Source organism: Grammomys surdaster, unplaced genomic scaffold (genome assembly GCF_004785775.1).
Source record: "Grammomys surdaster isolate TR1022 unplaced genomic scaffold, NIH_TR_1.0 126391, whole genome shotgun sequence".
Lineage (NCBI taxonomy): Eukaryota > Metazoa > Chordata > Mammalia > Rodentia > Muridae > Grammomys > Grammomys surdaster.
The window spans coordinates 16,198,783-16,216,438 of NW_021621185.1; the positions used below are offsets into that span (position 1 = coordinate 16,198,783).

The 17,656-nt window shown below is 44.2% G+C and overlaps 1 protein-coding gene across 1 annotated transcript in view; it reads right to left on the reverse strand.

Annotated features, from left to right (window-relative positions):
* Positions 1 to 2,876, reverse strand: part of Bhmt (betaine--homocysteine S-methyltransferase) — a 20,437-nt gene extending 17,561 nt beyond the window's left edge. The window contains exon 1 of the mRNA XM_028760128.1: positions 2,588 to 2,876. Coding sequence (XP_028615961.1) covers positions 2,588 to 2,620 — 33 coding nt within the window. The 5' untranslated portion in view covers positions 2,621 to 2,876. The remainder of the gene's footprint in view (positions 1 to 2,587) is intronic.
* Positions 2,877 to 17,656: the final 14,780 nt, after the last annotated feature.

Genomic DNA, 17,656 nt, shown 5'->3' on the forward strand with positions numbered 1-17,656 from the left:
TCTCTCTCTCTCTCTCTCTCTCTCTCTCTCTCTCTCTCTCTCTCTCTGATTTTAGAAACGGGAAATTAAAGCCCAGAGTCTCTACATAATTCATTCAAGGTCCTAATGACTCTCTCATCCTTAAGTGGATTTTAGATTTGATTTCAAATAGAGGTGGGGGAGGGCAAGACAGCTCTGAAAAAGAGAGTGAATAATTCTGGGGGATACACTGGAATATTCACGCTTTCGACCTCCCATTTAGTAGCCAGACTAGCTTTAGAAGAGAACACAGGCCACATAAACAGCATGAGGGACCACAGGCTTTGGCAATAAAACTCCCCTGTATCTCTGTAGAGCCTCCTTCATCTTAACTCTCCTCCTTCACAGCCCCACCCCACCCCGTTATGACTGCTAGTGCTCAGAGAGAACCCATCGACATCTTCACCTTGGAACTACAAATCCCATGAGGGATTGCTCTCTGCTGCCAAGCCTGGAAGTCTGTGAGTTAATAAACAACTATAAAGATATAGAATTGCTCATGTGAATTTTGAAATCCAAATATATATCATGACTACATTTAAAATTAAGCATATATGTGTATGCATATATATATATATAAATTAACAAACATATGCATGTGATAATGATATATAGCTATATATCATATATAATATAAATATATATCACACAAACAATGGTCCCATAAATAAGCTATGACTCACTTCCAGTGGAAATAACTAGTGACATGGTAGCAGTTAACAAATCTCATTGAACATGATTTCAAGTTTTAGTACACAGCACTTTAGCCCACAGTATAGTCAGGAATCTGATCTTTGGAAATTGGGGTGATTTCCTCATCAGGCCAATCGTGTTGTGGAGAGATTATGTCAGCACACACTTAGATTCTACTCGTTTTTAATTCCCTAGACCGCAGAAGTTTTTGTTTATGAATTAAACAGTGAGATGTGCTGTGAAGGCTTAGGTTTTGTGTGTGTGTGTGTGTGTGTGTGTGTGTGTGTGTAAATTATTAAAACATCAGCTTATTCTTTTAAAGTGTATATCTGCTAGGACAACTAGAAGAATGTTTATCAAAATGTTGTAAATGCTGTTTGTATTTTATTCATTTCTTTCGTAATGAATAAGAGTCCTTGTCATATCTTTTAAATGCATATTCTTGCCCTGTTTTTAACATTTACTTAGAAACAGAAACGCTCCTACGCCACTCAGTTCTTGATAATTCTCTAAAGATCCCCCCATCTTGTCCCTCTCCCCACTGTACTGTGTTTTCACACAGTGTAGCACTGTAACGCCTGGGCTGGTCTTGAACTCTGATCCTCTTGCCTTTCTCCTGAGGGCTGGGATTTCATCCATGCCCCATCAGACCCTAGTAGAGAGGCTGGTGACATTTGTAACCTTGAGTTTGGGAAGTGGATTAGAATCTATAGTTTTACAACTGGGACCAAACAGGTGTGTGTGTGTGTGTGTGTGTGTGTGTGTGTGTAGGATGAGCCATCTTTGCAGTTTGCAAAGGGTATTATTTAGTAAATCTATTGACTGGCAGTAATTCAAACCTTACTTGAATCACATACCCTTCTCACACCACACACAAGCAGTCTACCTCTGGGGGAAGGTGTTTACATTTTAACAGGATTAGCTTTCTTCCTCACGGATATCGTTTTGAATTGGTATTTGTCCCTTTACAAACTGGGCACACCCAGGTGGCTTCCCAGCAGGAGAGTACTGAGGGTTATAGTCAGCCAGCTCCCTCAGTCTTCCAGCCACCCCCTGGGGTCTTGTGTGGCTGGGCTTGATATCAGAGCCAAGTATATTACCTCTTCCGGGTCCATCCCTCCATTCCTTAACACAGAATAAGGTCAGATTTGATCTGAGCTCCTGGGTCCAGTAGGCATTTTGTTTTTTAGAATTCTTTGAGCAGCCTTTCCTCAGTGTCTTAGAATTATTCTACTTTTCGTTTCTGAAATTGTACTTTTGGGGCTCGTGTGAGGCATTTTTCTGTGGTCCTTGGAACTGCAGATAAAACCTACATCACTCCCCACAGTCCTGTCCTCCTGGTGGCGCTAGCGTGGTGCTGGCCGAGAGGTGGCATCAGCCTGGAACCGTCAAGCAGTCAGGCGGGCTCTGCAACTGCCTGCCCATCCTGCACCGACACCCGGCAAGCCACCAGCCAGGACCACCTCCCCCTGTGCGAAATTGCCCTCCTGGATCCGTGAGCAGCTTCTCTGGGATATTTCTCTGGTCTTTAGGGTGCTGCACCAGAAAGGGTTGAGTCTGATGGGCTGAAGCGGGCGCTCTGACATCCGAAGTGGCTATGAGGGTGCCTTGTGTCCAGAAGGCAATTACCTCACAGATTCAGGGTACGACATGGTCCAAAGTGTAGTCAGGAGTGCAGGAGAGCCAGAGATCATAAAGAATGCACTACGTAGAAGCCCCGGGTCAGACAAAAGTTCTGGGTGTCCCCTCTGACCTAAGGCTGCCAACTAGGAGGATGCTGGGCCACAGCCAGGCTCCAAGCACCCCTCTGCGCTCGCTGACATTGGAGGTGCCCAGCTGATGGTATACTGAGAGCGCCATACCCTTGCATACTCACCCTTTTGGCCTTCTTGCCGGTAACCGGTGCCATCTTTCCAGTACAGTGAGTGGCGCTGATCACAGCCGCGGACTGGAGGGAGCTGTCCTCAGCAAGGTCTGTGCTGCTGGGCCGCTGCTGGTCTCTTTATACAGCAGCTAGGATTCCCCAGCCTTGGCCAGGTCCAACACATGCCCTCGGGCAGGGAACACGCCCACCAGCCTTTGAATCAGGCCAGGGGCTAGCTGGGAAGCTGCCCTGCGGGAGGAGATGTCCAGATTGGTCTCCTAGATGGGTGGAAACGCGAAGTAAGATAAGAAGAAAAAAAGTACTGAGGTCGCTGCTTGCTCGTCTGCACACTGCCCTTTGGCCAGTAGCAGGCCTCTGACCTTGATCCTGGGTCAGGTACTCATGACCCACTTAAGCTACCAGACCAGGCCCCTAAGAATTCCACTCAGTGCCCAAATATTTGACAAAGGCGAAGGTACAAGATCATTGCATGAAGATGTGATGCCCCGCAAGAACTTCGAACAAAGTGTAAACTGCATGACCTACACCTGGCAGAAGTTACACAAACTTGGCCTTTGCAGAAGCGTTCCGTGCCAATCCTCAAGTAGTGGGCTTGTTCTCAGTGACCTTACAGGCAGGCTTTGCCGTCTCTGGTAACCGTGGCTTCTCGTAGGAATACTGCACCATTTGACAAGCACAGACTCTAAAGAGTAAATGGCAAAATGGAAAAGACCTCCGGAGACTTTCAATCTCCACATGAAATCAAAAGCAAAGCAAACCTGAGTGAAACCGGAAACAGCCTCGAGTGCAGTGGAGCGCAGCGATCTGTTGATTTAAAAAGGTTACTGTATTTAACCTTTAGATGATTTATGATAGTTCCCTAAATATTTAAAAAACTATAACATGGTGATTACAAACACTAGAAATATCACTTACAAAAACTGTCCAACATATTAGTAAGTACTTAAAGAGAGTGGGGACTCAGAACCTTTTATCCAAATAAGCATAGGAGGATATTTACCACGTGGACCAATGATCTCAATTTCACACATGCAGAAGAAATTACAGTAGCAGATAACGCATTGATAAACATTTAAAGTGATGTATGAATGATATACAATGAGAAAGTTTTTTTTTTTAAAGTCCATTTCCCTCTGATAAATATGTAAAAACTTAAAAACGGGGAAAAAAAGAGAAAAGGTATATTGAAATTAATTCAGATGATGGACAGTATTTTACTCCCCCATCCTACAACCCTATACATTGTCAGGAGTCAGGAAGAGTGAGGTACACTAATAGTACATTAATGTCATCCTTGGCAGCGTCCATGTCTTCCAACACTGACGTCCTGGAGAAGCTAAGTAGGTAATGGTTTAGTTAATGCCCTTGCTGGCTATAGCAGTAATAGCCAGTATTGGTGCAGTGTACTGTGGTGTCCAGGCACTAGAGGGCTTTATCCACTCATTCAGATCCTGCAAAACAGTGGGGATTTTAAACTAGTAGTTTTGGGCTGGAGAGATAGCTCAGTGGTTAAGAGCACTGGCTGTTCTTCCAGAGGACTCGGGTTTGATACCCAGCACCCACATGGCAGCTCACAGCTGTCTGCAACTCCAGTTCCAGGGGATCTGATGCCCTCACACAGACATATATACAGGCAAAATGGCAATGCACAGACAACTAAAACCTAGTAGCTTTAAATTGAAAACAAATCATGAAGTTTTAATAAATAATATAAACAGATGGCAATTAAAAGAAAAAGATTGTCCTAGCTGCTGTTGCAAATTCAAGTCCTTGCTCTGGAGACAACCATCTTCAAAAGGAAAGACTTTGAGTTACGTGTATGTGCATGTAGGTGTGCACCCAAGTGCCGGTGACCATGAAGAACTGATGACATATCAGATGCCCTGGAGCCTTAGCATCTGGATGCAGACTGCTGAGGACCCAAGTCAGGTCCTCTGGAAAAGCAGGAGGTGCTCTCTCCTGCCGAGCCATCTCTCCTAGCCCAGGAAGTAACTACTCTGATCAGCCCGCCTTCTTTCTGTGTAAAGGCTATGCCTATTTCAGAATAAGCATGTTCATTAAAATTCATATTTGAATGTGGGGATTCTTTGTTCTCTGAATGCTCACTGACTCCTACCTTCCCCATGTGATTTAGAGGCAGCTGTTGAAAGATTTTTCTCTTTCCTCAGCCTCCTACCTGTTCTTCCACCCCTAAACTAGTCTACTGAAACATCATCCCCTTGTTATTTCCATGTTGGATACTAAGCCCACAGCTTGCTGAGTGCTGCTATGCCCAGGCCTCAGATGTGTCTCCCCCAGAGTGTTATTTATTTCTCCACAGGGCTGTGCAGTGGCTCCCCGACAGGCATCCCGAGACAGGCAGATAGGAAAAACTCTTAAAATCAGCAGATCTCCGATTCCTTTGCCCTGATCGCAAAGCACTCAGTCCACTGCAGCATGCTGTGTAGTAAGCAGGTCTTGGGAGAATGCCTGTGTTCTTTGATCTCTGCCCCCACGACAAGAGGGAGGTCATATGGCTGACATCCTCACCTAGTGCAGAATGTTCAGGGTTAAAAATAAATCCCAAGGGAAAATGGAGGATTTGATCTGGAAATTTAGCCCCTGAGTTTCAAAACCTCAAAAGAGTGATGACTGTTCTGGCTTTGATCTGCCCAGAACCTCAGAAGCATTTACTAAATCCCACTTGACAAACATGAAGCCCTGTGAGGCAGGATTTGAGACATCTTGCATGGAACTAGAGGTAATGGGACCTCCTTCTTTGTGTTCCCCAATGAGGAAATAGACGATATTGCCCATCAATGTTAATGACTTTTTCATCAATATGTAGAAGGGAAAGGTCAGGGCCTTCCTCCTGTTCAGTTGGGATTTCCTTTGAGATGGAGTTGAGGCTGAGTGAAGCTCAGTGGTACAGGGCTTGCCTTCCATGCCTGAAGCTCTGGATGTGACCTCAAACACCTCTTAGAGAAATAAGTGAATGACTGATTAAATAAAGCAATTAAATGTAAAACTGTTCATCAGATCATTTATTATTATAAAACATGAGTCACTGAGCTTTAAACTATTGAAGATAGTTTAAACACTTTGTGTTTTAACACCGGGTCTAGTAACATTTGACACCTGTGTAGAGCTCTTTGCAAACTGGTAACATAGAAGTGTAACCAATGTCCATGTTTCTTTTGGCAAAGCCAGTGTTTATTAGAAAGGAAACAGTAATTCCTTTGTGTAGGGCATTCACCCCTTCCTATGTGCCACGCATGCCATGTCCAGTGTGCTACATACATCTGATTGGTGTGTTTTTCAGCCTCTGCTGAAGGAGTGTGTGTGCGTGTATACATGTGTGTGTGTACATGTGTGTGTGCGTGTGTGTGTGCATATGCTTGTGCTTGTGGAGAGCAGAGGTCAATTTCTGCTTTAACTTCACAATGCAGTCTCTCTCTCTTCCTCCCTCCCTCCTCCTCTTCCTCCTCCTCTTCCTCCTCCTCCTCTCCCCTCCCTTCCTCTCTCTCTCTCTCTCTCTCTTTCTCTCTCTCTCTCTCTGTTATTGCCCTATGCCCCCCCCCAGCAGTCCTCTTAGCTATGTTGCCCAGGCTAATTCCGATCTACTGAACTCAAACTTTCTGCCTTAGTCTATTATCTGCTTTTTTTTTTTTTTATTTTGGGGATGGAGGGGCAGGTTGGAATGAAGTCTAAAGACCTCACAAGATTTCACAAGATTGGCACCTGAATTCTATGAGTCCACCAGCCTGAATGTGTAGTTCCTGATTTGGAGACTCATAGCCCAGGGAAAAGCCCATGACTTGTTCTCAGCCCCATAGGGGAGTTTGAAACCAATTGTGTGTGTGTGTGTTGACTCTGTGTGCTGACTGTGTATATGTATATTGTGTTAATGTGTGTGTAGTTACACACGCTACACTTGGGTGTGGATGCTATCACACACTTGTATACACACACATGTACACAAAACACACACACATACACACACCACTCTCTTATCTCTATTTCCTAGTCTACTGCATCTAAAGAGGAATTGGGAGGGGTTTTAAAAGAGACCGGATAAGAGTTGTGTCTAGGTAAAGAATTGCTCTGGGATAGACCAGTATGTAACCTGAGTCACCTTTAAGATTATTGCTAGGAATGCAACCCCCTGCCAAGTTATGAAGTAGTTAATACATTCCTGAGAACCAATATTGTCATTGCCCACTGTCTGCTGAACCCCAAAACTACAGGAAGGTTGGCTAGGCACAAAAGCACACACCTATTGCGGGAGCTTTCGGGGGGTACTGCTTGGGGTTCAATAATAAAGACATCTGTATAAAATAAGGCTCTTAGCCTGTTACTGGGGCAGTCCCTTAGCTACTTATCTCCTGTCTGTCCTTGTCTCTTTTCTGCCCCACCCCACCCCCCATCTCCAGCCACCCACTCTTTATCAAAAGCCACACTCCTTTTTCTTTCTCATACAAAAAACCTATTAGCATAGTAGGAGAGATTACTAGTCTTACTCTGAGTCAGTCAGCAGCAGGACTAGGCCCAGTCCATATGATAATGTTGCCTTTTAGCCAGATTGAGGGTTGTGTCCTTCCCTGTGATAATCTCCCTGTGATAACCCTCTTTTAGGGCAGCAGCTGGCCTTGAATTCACAGAGAACTGCCTGCCTCTGCCTCTTGAGTGCTGGGATTAAAGGCGTGCACCACCACTGCCTGGCCACCTTAAACATTCTTATACATGTTTGTGAGGGAATATTTATACTAGTGGAACTGCTCTGGGGTCTGGGTTTGGGCTCTCTCTGTCTCTCTCTGTCTCTCTCTGTCTGTCTCTGTCTCTGTCTCTCTCTCTCTCATCTCTGTTTGCACCTACTTAAGGAAGCTTCCAGATACAGATGAGAGAAGAACTGTTTCACCCACTAAACAAGATATTAATGTACAGAACCCAGGGTGTGGGATTTCTAATACATTTACTTTTGTGCTTATTTTCCATTTATTGGTTATTAATGTACCATAGCACCATTCTCTAGATATAAGCAGATAATAATTGTTAGATGAAAATACAGCCCACGCCTGGCTGTCAATAATACTTGCTGAATGATTCAAATGAAATTTGGCAGGACGTGCCTAGCATAGGAATAGTCTCTCACTCAGCAAGGCTTAAGGGCATCTATTCCATGGCTGGCCACTTCTTCCCTCTTTCTCCTTTGAGGACATCCTTTTCTCTTCCTCTTTCTTTGCCCCAACACTGATCATTATGGTCTGGAAAAGCTCCAGCGGAGTTAAATACCCATCTAGAAGGCTTTACCTAGCCAGCATTATTTCCTTCTGATATAAGACAAAGACTCTAGTCTTGCTTTCTGTGTTGAGTTTCTCATGCCTGCCTTTATACCTCAGGGTGTGACAGAGAGCTAGAGATGCCACTCTGCTTTTAAAATGTCACCAAAGTTGGATTATAATAGAAGCCTTGTGCTCACATCATTGCTCTACAATGTTGGGAGAGAAGCCAAAATTGGACTTCTTCCATGTGGAACCAGCCTCTTGTCTGGCTTCCTTGTTCATCCCTTAAAGCTCAGGCCAGTGGTCTCCCTGAGACATGCTGACCCATCTACTCTGTCTTACTCACCCCGGAGTAAGAGGTCTCTGTGTAGGTTAGGAATCCAGTTATCTTCCATTGTGTTCTGAATGCTTATGTGTCCCCAACCTCCATCTTACAGTCGGAAATCTTGGCCCCCAGGGTGGGGCCAAGGTGGGGTTTAGGGAGGAGGCTGGGCCTTGACATTGGGACCCTGGTGGCTGAAAGTAATAACTGCCATGATCTGGGCATGCTCTGAGTGTCTCTCAAGGGTTCATTGTGATCACTGTTTTGGTCCCCAGGGCAGCAAAGAGGCAGTGTGCCTCTTTATGTCTTGAGCTGGTGCTCCTGGGGGGATTGTGGGAGGCCAGACTTCCTGTTTGGCCCTGTGAGCTTTTCTACACATGCAGAAAGAAGAGGCAAGTTTTTATATTATGGTCTCTGTGGTACTGGTTTTATTTTACTCCTTTGTCAGGTCTGAGGGAACAGAACATAGCAAGCCAAAGTAACCGTTCTAGGTAGATATTGAAGGCAGTAGGGCTTGGGCCTATTTGAGCCAAACATCCTGTCTGATGGCTGTGTTGTAGAGGCTTGGGAAAAGGATTCTGGGAAAAACAATCAATGACTGGGCCTTCCAGCACTGAACTTGAGTAAACCTTTTTTCTGAGCCTCTGTTTTCTCACATTTGTGTCAATGGAGTTGAACGAGCAAAAAGAGCCCCACTGAACTTTTAAATGCTGTATACCTATTTTGGAATTTAATCTGAAAGAAAATCTAGAAAAAAAATTGAGCAGGTCCAATAACTGAATGTAAGTACTCTTTTAAAAATCAGATCCTGTAGTCTCTAACATTCTGAGAAATTTAATGGATTTCTCTTCTGGCTTTTTTTTTTTTAAATTGTAGCCATTAGCTCTAATTGTATCTCAGCTTGTAACCTTAACTATATATTAAATATGATATATCTCATAAATGATTAGAAGCTAATACAATAATATCACAGAGGTATTTTTAGTTAATTGGAAAGGAAGACTTGAGACAGCTTCATCTCACCTGAAACCCAAGCTGGCCTGATATTTGTGAATTTCCTGACTCAGCTTCCAGTGTGCTGAGATTACAGAAATGTACCACCATTTCCTGCTTGAACTTTTTCAGTATGTGGGATAGGGTTTCATGTATCCCAGGTTAGCTCTAACTCCTTGTATAGATGAATTTCTGATCCTCCGGCTTCTACCTCCTAAGAGCTAGGACTACTGGTATGTGTCACACAGCTGGCTTTAGCCTGAATATCTGATTTCTGAATCTCCATGTGGTCATGATGTCTGTCTGTCAGATTTTTGTGTCTTGGGACAATTTTTGGGAGTGCGACCTCCCTAAGGCCCCAAATACAGTTTCCCAGATTTCCTAACATCTGGGAAGTGTTGGGTCTTTGACTTAGGAACCAGAGGCACGAATTTCAGACCGAGTGAGAAGCAAACCGTGGGATGAAATGAGATGGGAGGAACCTGGTCTGGCGGGAGCTGAGGAGGACAGTCTGTAGGAGGAGACTCATGACCGGGGTTTAAAATGGGGACAGCAGCAGCTATGTGCTTCCAAATAAACTTATTCTGACTTAAACTTGTTGTAGTGAGTTCTGTTGCTAGCACCAGAGGACATTGATGGATAGATGTATTTCTCAAGAAGTCCTCTTTGCAGCCAGGATCTAAATAAATCTTTACTTTCTAAGCAACAACAGAAAAACAAACAAACAAAAGGGAAAAACAAAACAACAAATAAACAAAAACCAGTCATTTATTCATTCAAAAAATCTTATGCTCAGATCTGAAAACAATCCTGTACTTCACAAGGCACAGTGGAGTCTCTAAGAGCCCAAAGATGTCATGAGTAGCTGTGCCTATATAAATAAGGAGCCATCCTGGTTTACACTGTGGAATCCTCCCTGTGGCCGGCCATGTGGGTTGGTGCAGTTCTTATTCCTATGGATGAGAGATGAGCAGCTTGCCAAAGCTAGGGCCCTTGTCCAAGGCACCTGACTGGAGCTGGTAGAGCCAAGGGGCAGATGTGGTCTGTTCCCCGCAGAGCACCCTCTTGGAATCCTCAGCTCCCTATAGCAGACATTCCTAGCCACTTGGATAACCTCATTTATATTCTTCATGCTCTCCCCTCTGGGTGTAAAGCTTGAAGCCAGTGGTCACAGTGAAACCAGCCAAACTCCTCTCTTGCTCTTTTTAAAGACAGAAAACTGAGCCCACAATGCAGAGCATAGCCTTTCCCCTTCATTTCCTTTGGTGAGGTTTAACAGGGGCCAGAACTTTCAGAGGGACTGTTTGGAAAGCCAAGTAATGCTTCCTACCAGCCCCTACCACACCCTTACCCCTAAACCCCACAGACAACTTAAACAAAATCCTTCCATTATAAAGCTCAGGGCTTGGCCAGGTAGCAATGCACAAGACCCAGGGGTTGATCCTCAGAACTAAGAAGGAAGAAGAAGAGGAGGAGGAAGAGGAGGAAGAATGAAGAAGGAGGAAGAGGAAGAGAAGAAAAGGGAGAAGAAAGAGAGGGAAGGAAGGAAAGAAGGAAGGAAGGAAAAAAGAAAGGAAGAGAGGGAGGGAGGGAGGGAGGGAGGGAGGTCTTTTTTTTTTTCTAGTGCTAGAGACAGAGATTGGGATCTGACAGTGTGTATGTGAAGTGTGGAGGCAGATATATCCTTGGGACTCGTTGGCCAGCCATTTTGACTGATGAGGCCTTATTTTCCAGTAGAGGAAGACGTCAGACATTGACCTGCCTTACACACAGCATTTCCACACACCCACAGGAACATATGCTTATACTACACGCAGGTGCAGGCACACACATGCACAGAACCAGCCAAACAAAGTCACCAACATACAAAATAATCCCCACATTTTACATCATATTTTAAGTAGTAATGTTGCATTTTTAGAGGTGTCTGTGTTTTTTTTAATTGCTCATCTTGAGTCCCGACTCTTTCCTCTACCGAAATGCTTTCTCATCTACTCCGTCCTGGGCCTTCTTCCCCCGGTCCATCCCACTCGTTCAGCCTGACACTCCTGATGCCCTCCACCCCATCAGCTAGCAGTTAAGGACGCTGCCTGACTCCATTTTGAAGGTGGAAGCCATTGTGCTATATTGTTAAAAGTGAGTTTCCAGTCACTAGAAGAGCTGAGTGACTGTTTTTAAGGCTGTTTCCTGGAGGCTGATCTGCCCAAAACCATGACCTTTGAGAACACCCTGACACTCCCTTAGCCTCCCTCACCCTCCCTAGTCACCCCTCCTTAATTGCATGGCAAATGTGTTTTTTGAGATTTTTCTGTACTTCCTTATGGCTCCATTGACTCTCTTCTGTAAACCCGCTTTGCAAGTACTTGTGATTTTACTCCTTAAAAGGGGCCCAAGAAATGGACTCAGGGCTAATCTCTTTAACTTGACATAGGAGGAAATTGTTGGCCAGCTCTTGGGTGTACCCTATTAAGAATCAAGCTTGATTCCAGTTTGGCTCATACTTTGTGGTGGTGGTGTTATTCTCATCCAGTGGGATTAACACAATAGCCTCAACTTCGATGTCACTGAGCCACACAATATGGTGTTGCTCCATCACTTGTCACAAGCTCCTCTACCCATCACTCTGCACTCTGCAGATAACAGAGGCCAGGTCTGAAATGCGCCGGCCAGGATTCTGCGGTCAGCATCCCCTGACCTCCCTAAAGTACTAGAAAAAGTCCAAGGTCAGGCAGACGTGTGTGCTCTTCCAAAACTCCTTTTTCATTATTGATTAAACAGAGCTATGTGCCCGTCTTCAAGGTAGCCTGGCTGTCCAGCCAGAACGGGTTTCCTAACACGAGCGGCTTGTGATTTTGCAGAAGGTGTCAGGCCACGGCGGCTGTGACCCTGGCAAAGCAGGAATTGTTTTTCCAGCTGACCTTCACCCCTAGCTGGCTTCCACCCCCGGAGTCCCTTTGGTTCTTCGATCCTTTCTCTGCCAACTATTTGCTGGTTTGCATTTGCGCTTTTCCTCACAGGAGGGTTTATCAGAGGGCCATCTGCCCTTCTTGATAACTCTCTAGGACAGCAAATACCTACTGCAGAACTGGAAAGAGCTGGCTCAAACCAGTTTTTCTTAGTTTCACTGATCATCAGTCTTGTGTGAGTGTGTGTGTTGGGGGTGGGGTGGTGTTAACAATTACCTCCCTGTTGATTTCTTCCTACCAAATCAGAATATGTGGAAATCTTGCCTGGAAAAAGGCACTTTGTATGCTGAAGTGCTTAAGGCAAATTATAAAGAATATTTTAACATTTAGTACGTATCTTAATTTTTTTTCTCCAGAAAGTTAATATGTTGCTGCGCTGCTAGAGATAATTTTGATTCCTTATTCGTGTTCCATTTCCCACAGTTGTTCCCATGGAACCTGTCCTGGGTCAGGATCATTTCCCAAGCAGGTGCCCATCTGAGTCCACACAGTGCTCGTTATGGGGTTGTGTCGTGGGGATGTTCAACTCCCTCTTACGAGATGGCATAGGACTTTACATAACCTGCAGATTTCCTCCCCATAGCCCTCAAATCTCCTTCTCACAGTGCACAGTGCACAGCGTATGTCCACAGCTATTACACTGTACTGTTAATGATGGAATTGCTGCACACGTTACACACAGGGCCAATTCCTGCTCCGGCCCTTGAATATTGTCAGTCTGAGGCTGCTTGCATCCATGGGTATAAAACCTCACAGGTATATGGGACTGACTATAGATTAACGCTCCATGACACTGACATGTAAAAGAAACCAGCCACCCTGAAAAATATGATTTACCCGATTGCTTCCTTTGGTGGTGTTTATCTTCTTCTGCTTCAATATTACCCTTTGAATGCCCCCACCCCCCCACACACACTTTAAAACTCATACTGAGACAGTCTCCAAAGTTTCATGTAACACATTCAGAGAGAAGATCTTTGAGATGTGATCTGGAATGCAGGAGGTCATGAAGGTGGGCTCCTCAGATTAGCATCAGTGGATTTAATAGAAGACGAATGTCAACTAGCACAGTAGGTAGACCTCCCCTCTAATGCCCTCCACCATGCAAGGATACAGCAAGAAGGCCCTCATCATTCGTCAGCACTGTGCTGTAGGACTTCCCAACCCCTGCAACATTGTTCTTTAGAGATACCCAGTCCCTGTACTCAGTTATAGCAATGTCAAATGGACAAAAAGCTTTTTATGCCCTCTGAGTTTTCATTAGATTTCACTCTGGCATTCGTAGTTGCTATACATTATTGGTAGTGTGGACACTATTGGTTCTGTGCTATTGCAGGGACTCATGATATCTGGCTACCCTCCTCACAACCAGAAATCTTTACATACCTTGCCAAGCTGAGTTAGTTCCTGGAAAAGATAATGCTTATCCACATAAACAAATTCAGACTCAACAGGGCATGGGTGAAGGGGACTCCTTGTCTAGCATTAGACTTTCATCTATGGGAAATGGTCCTTCCTTCCAGGAATGTTCTAAACTCACACAGGGGTGCATGACACATGTAGAAATGTTCTTCTATTTTATACCATGCTGATCTAACATGCCAACCTCAATCTCTCTCTCTCTCTCTCTCTCTCTCTCTCTCTCTCTCTCTCTCTCTGTCTGTCTCTCTCTCTCTGCACATGTGTGCACATACATGGGTGTGAGTACACACAGGTGTGGTCAAAGGACTAGTTGCCACCGTAGGTCCTTTCTCTCTTTCTGGGACGTGGGTTCTAGGGATCACACTCATGTAGTCAGGCTTGGTGGCAAGTACCTTCACCTGCTCAGCCATCTCTCCAACCTTAATGGCTCCTTTTCAATGACTCTGCTTTAATATATGTAAGTGTTTGAGAATTCACTAACACATATGTTATTGTTGGATATTTAGGTGGTTTCCAGACATGTACCTTTGAACACATATAAAAATATGGGTTACATCAGAGTAAGGAAATTCTTCACAAGGATGTGTATAACTTGAAATTTTGGTAGTTATGGATAAATTGTTTTCCAAATAGTTTATGATATTTTACATTTCTACATAGTGTGTTTGTCCAGGAGTGTTGGTTGGTCCCTGCATCCTCATCAATATACAGAGTCATTAACTTCTTGGTCTTATCAACACAGGTAGGAAAAAAAGGCATCTTACTACTTTGCTTATCTTTTCCTGTGCTTAGTGGATTGAGGTCATCTATTCTCTGATTTGTAAATTCAGCAAGTTCTCTGTTAGTCTATTAAACATATGCAAATATTCTTGTCAGGATGTAAGCACTTGGATTCTTCTATGTGCATATCTATGCTATACACATATTATTCATCACCTGTTGTCTTCTTCTCTCCAGAAAGACACAGAGTAAGTCTTTTTCATACCTCCAATAGGGTATGTTTGAGGAAAAGATAATCTCATTTTCCGTTGCTTTTGGCGGTACATCCATAGAAATAACACATCAAAAGTTTTTTGTTTGTTTGTTAAGAAAACTTTTAATGGCAGGGGGAGAAAGGTTTTTTTTAAAGAAAACCTTTAATTGTTCTGAGCATTGAGTGCTGGGTCATGTAGGATATGAGTGGAGGGAGGGCTGATCCTCAGAAGTTGCTCAAACAGAGAGAGCCTGTGACCTGGGAAGGGGGAGTCCTGTCAGGCTGCACAGGTTCTGTCAGGGACTGTGTGACTCCTCAGAAGCTGTCTGTGCTGGATCAGTGGTTGCAGACCCATTGCTCGGCCTGGCACACCATCTCTTCCTGTGTGCTGTGCTTTCCCAAGCATCTAGGTAACAGGGTCCTATGCTGCCCTGATCATGGAGAAGGGACAATGACATTACCAGTGCTGATCTGAGGGCTTTGTCTGGGTCCCAGCTGGTATAGCTCCCTCTAATATTACCTTAGGGAGTCCAGTAAGACAGGGAGACCTGGATGTCATTGCATTTCCCTTGTAATGTATGCCCGAGTAGGAGAAAGGTTGGCCTAAAACACCTCACTATCCATGAGGGAGTGCTGATGCCCATCGTGCTTCCGATTTCTCTTCACCGCCGCATAGATTGGAGGATGTGAGTGTGTGCACGCATTTAAACATTTCTGGGTAACAGGTTTTTTCATTTATGACTTTTTCTTCATGAAATTTTGGTTAAAACTTTCATTAATCTTAAATTTAGACACACACACACACGGGGCGGGGGATTGGGGGAGAGTGCATGCAGTGGATAGATGATCAGTTGCCCCCATTTCTAATCCAATTTCCCCTTGTTGATTTGAATTTCTCCTCTATCGTGCATTGTTCTTTCCCACTGCTTTTAAACACAGGTAGCCTGTGTATTTTTTATTTAATTTTATTCTTTTTAGATTATTTACATTTTTCAGCCTATACACACTTTCCATGGATGCATGTCCGTGCATCACTCACTTGCCGTGAGCTTAAAGAGGACTGAAGGGGGCCTCAGAGCGCCTGGAAATGGAGTCACTAACGGTTGTGAACCTCTATGTAGGTGCCAGGAATCGGATCTAAGATCCTCGGGAAGAGGAACGAGAGCTCTTAACTACGGAACTGAGCCGTCTCCTCAGGCCCATGCCCCATGGTTATAATCACTCTGTTAAGCACAGTGATGATTTGGCATTGCCACACCTGCCTTACCACCCTTCTTTTTCTAAGGTTACCTTCATCTCTGTAGTTGTGTTCCGTATAAACGTGAGTTTGTATCCCTTTCTCTCAGGGCTGGTGGTATTTTTCCTGGAGATCCTATGATAGTTGTTAATCAGTTCAGAACATCTCAACCCCTTTCTTTGAGCAGGCGCATGCGATCATGGAAGTCTTATTCAGCGTTTCACAGAAGAGTCTCCCTGATCTCCTCAGTAGTTCTTACATACCATGTGTTAGTTTTATTTTTAGACAGTTATTTTACTAAAATGGGAAATGAATATTTTCCATTATACTTTCAAAAGAGTTGTCAAGTGTATATAAGAGAGCAGGGACTTTTGTATATAGAAACTTAATCCTCATATTACTGGACTCTCTTGCAGTCTACAGAAGTGTTTTGGATAGTCTTTCTGTACAGTCATTTCCTCTGCCTGAACAATGCTTTCATCTTTGCTTTTCTGATATTTTAAATTATCTAAATGGGTTGTCTAGCACTTCTGGAACAAGGTGAATATGACAGGAAGTGCTATGATAAATTTCAGGCTGTTTAGAGGGGTAGTTTTTTTTCTTTTTTTAATGGAGTGGAAATTCTTTCCCCTAATACATTCTATTGTTATTTAAACTGTGACTCAACCACTATATAAGGGTTTTCAGCCTTTCCACATAGAAAGTCAATTCTTTAGGAATGTTTGCCGTCAGGTGTGCTCACACACATCTGTAATCTCAGGACTCAGGAAGTTAAAGCAGAAGAATTAGTAATTCAAGGTTGGCCAGGACTACACCATCAGGCACTGTCTCAAAACATATCCTTTTAATTTAATTTGTGACTCGGAGGTATAGCTCAGCAGTAGAGTACCTGGTTAGCACATGCAAAGTTGTGTTCAATCCCAAGCACCAAAAATTCCCAAACTTTTCTGGTGGTGTGTCTGCTTATCTCTTGGGAGCCTTATCAACTCTAGTGTCACTGGCATCTTAGGCAAGGCCACTGAAACTCTACACCCAAAGTGAGATCTGCATGTTTAACAACGAGAGATGACTTTTGTCCCATCGATAATGTTCCAACTACACATCATCAAGCAAAACAGCACATACGACCAGCTTGTCCAAGCGTCTTCTTGACCCAGTTTTCAGTGGCTCTCCTGTGGTTCGTTACAGGGGCACAAAGCAAGGCTGCTCAGACCAGTCTTCCTTGCTACCCTCACCTTCCCCTGTTCCTTCCGAACATCTCTTTAAGTTTCGTATTTTTTATTATTGTCCCTCTTCACGTGGCATTCCTGGAATGCTGCCATTCCGAACAATACATGTCACTTACATTTCTGCAGCTGTCACAACTGTCAACCGGGAAAGCCGACGAACGGCCTCACACCTTCTTAAGGTCAAAGTGACTCTTTGCTCATTTGAGTCTCAACTTACTTTCCTTTTTCTATCGATTGATGAACCTAGATTTAAAAACACATCTTCACCATCTACTGTATGCCAGTTGTTTTTGAGACTTGTTACATTGTTCCCATATGTAAAGCTACAGAACTAAATGAAAGGGCTGTGCAGATCCCAGAAGAGACAGCCCTTCCCCCGTGTAGCCACTCTATTCTCCCTTTTAAGAGTGCCAGGCACTTCCCTCTTCACAGGACCTTACTCTCTCTATTCAGCAAGCCTACCTGGAGTGAAGGCTGAATCTCATGCACTGACATAGACAGAGGCTTTGATCCGTGGTGAGCCAGCACAAGGACAGGGGGACTGCAACCCTGCTCACACACACACACACACACACACACACACTGCACAGTAAGTGGATAGCACACGGCTAGCATATGCCAGGCATCGTGTAAAGCTCCTTGTTGTCCTGTTTAGTC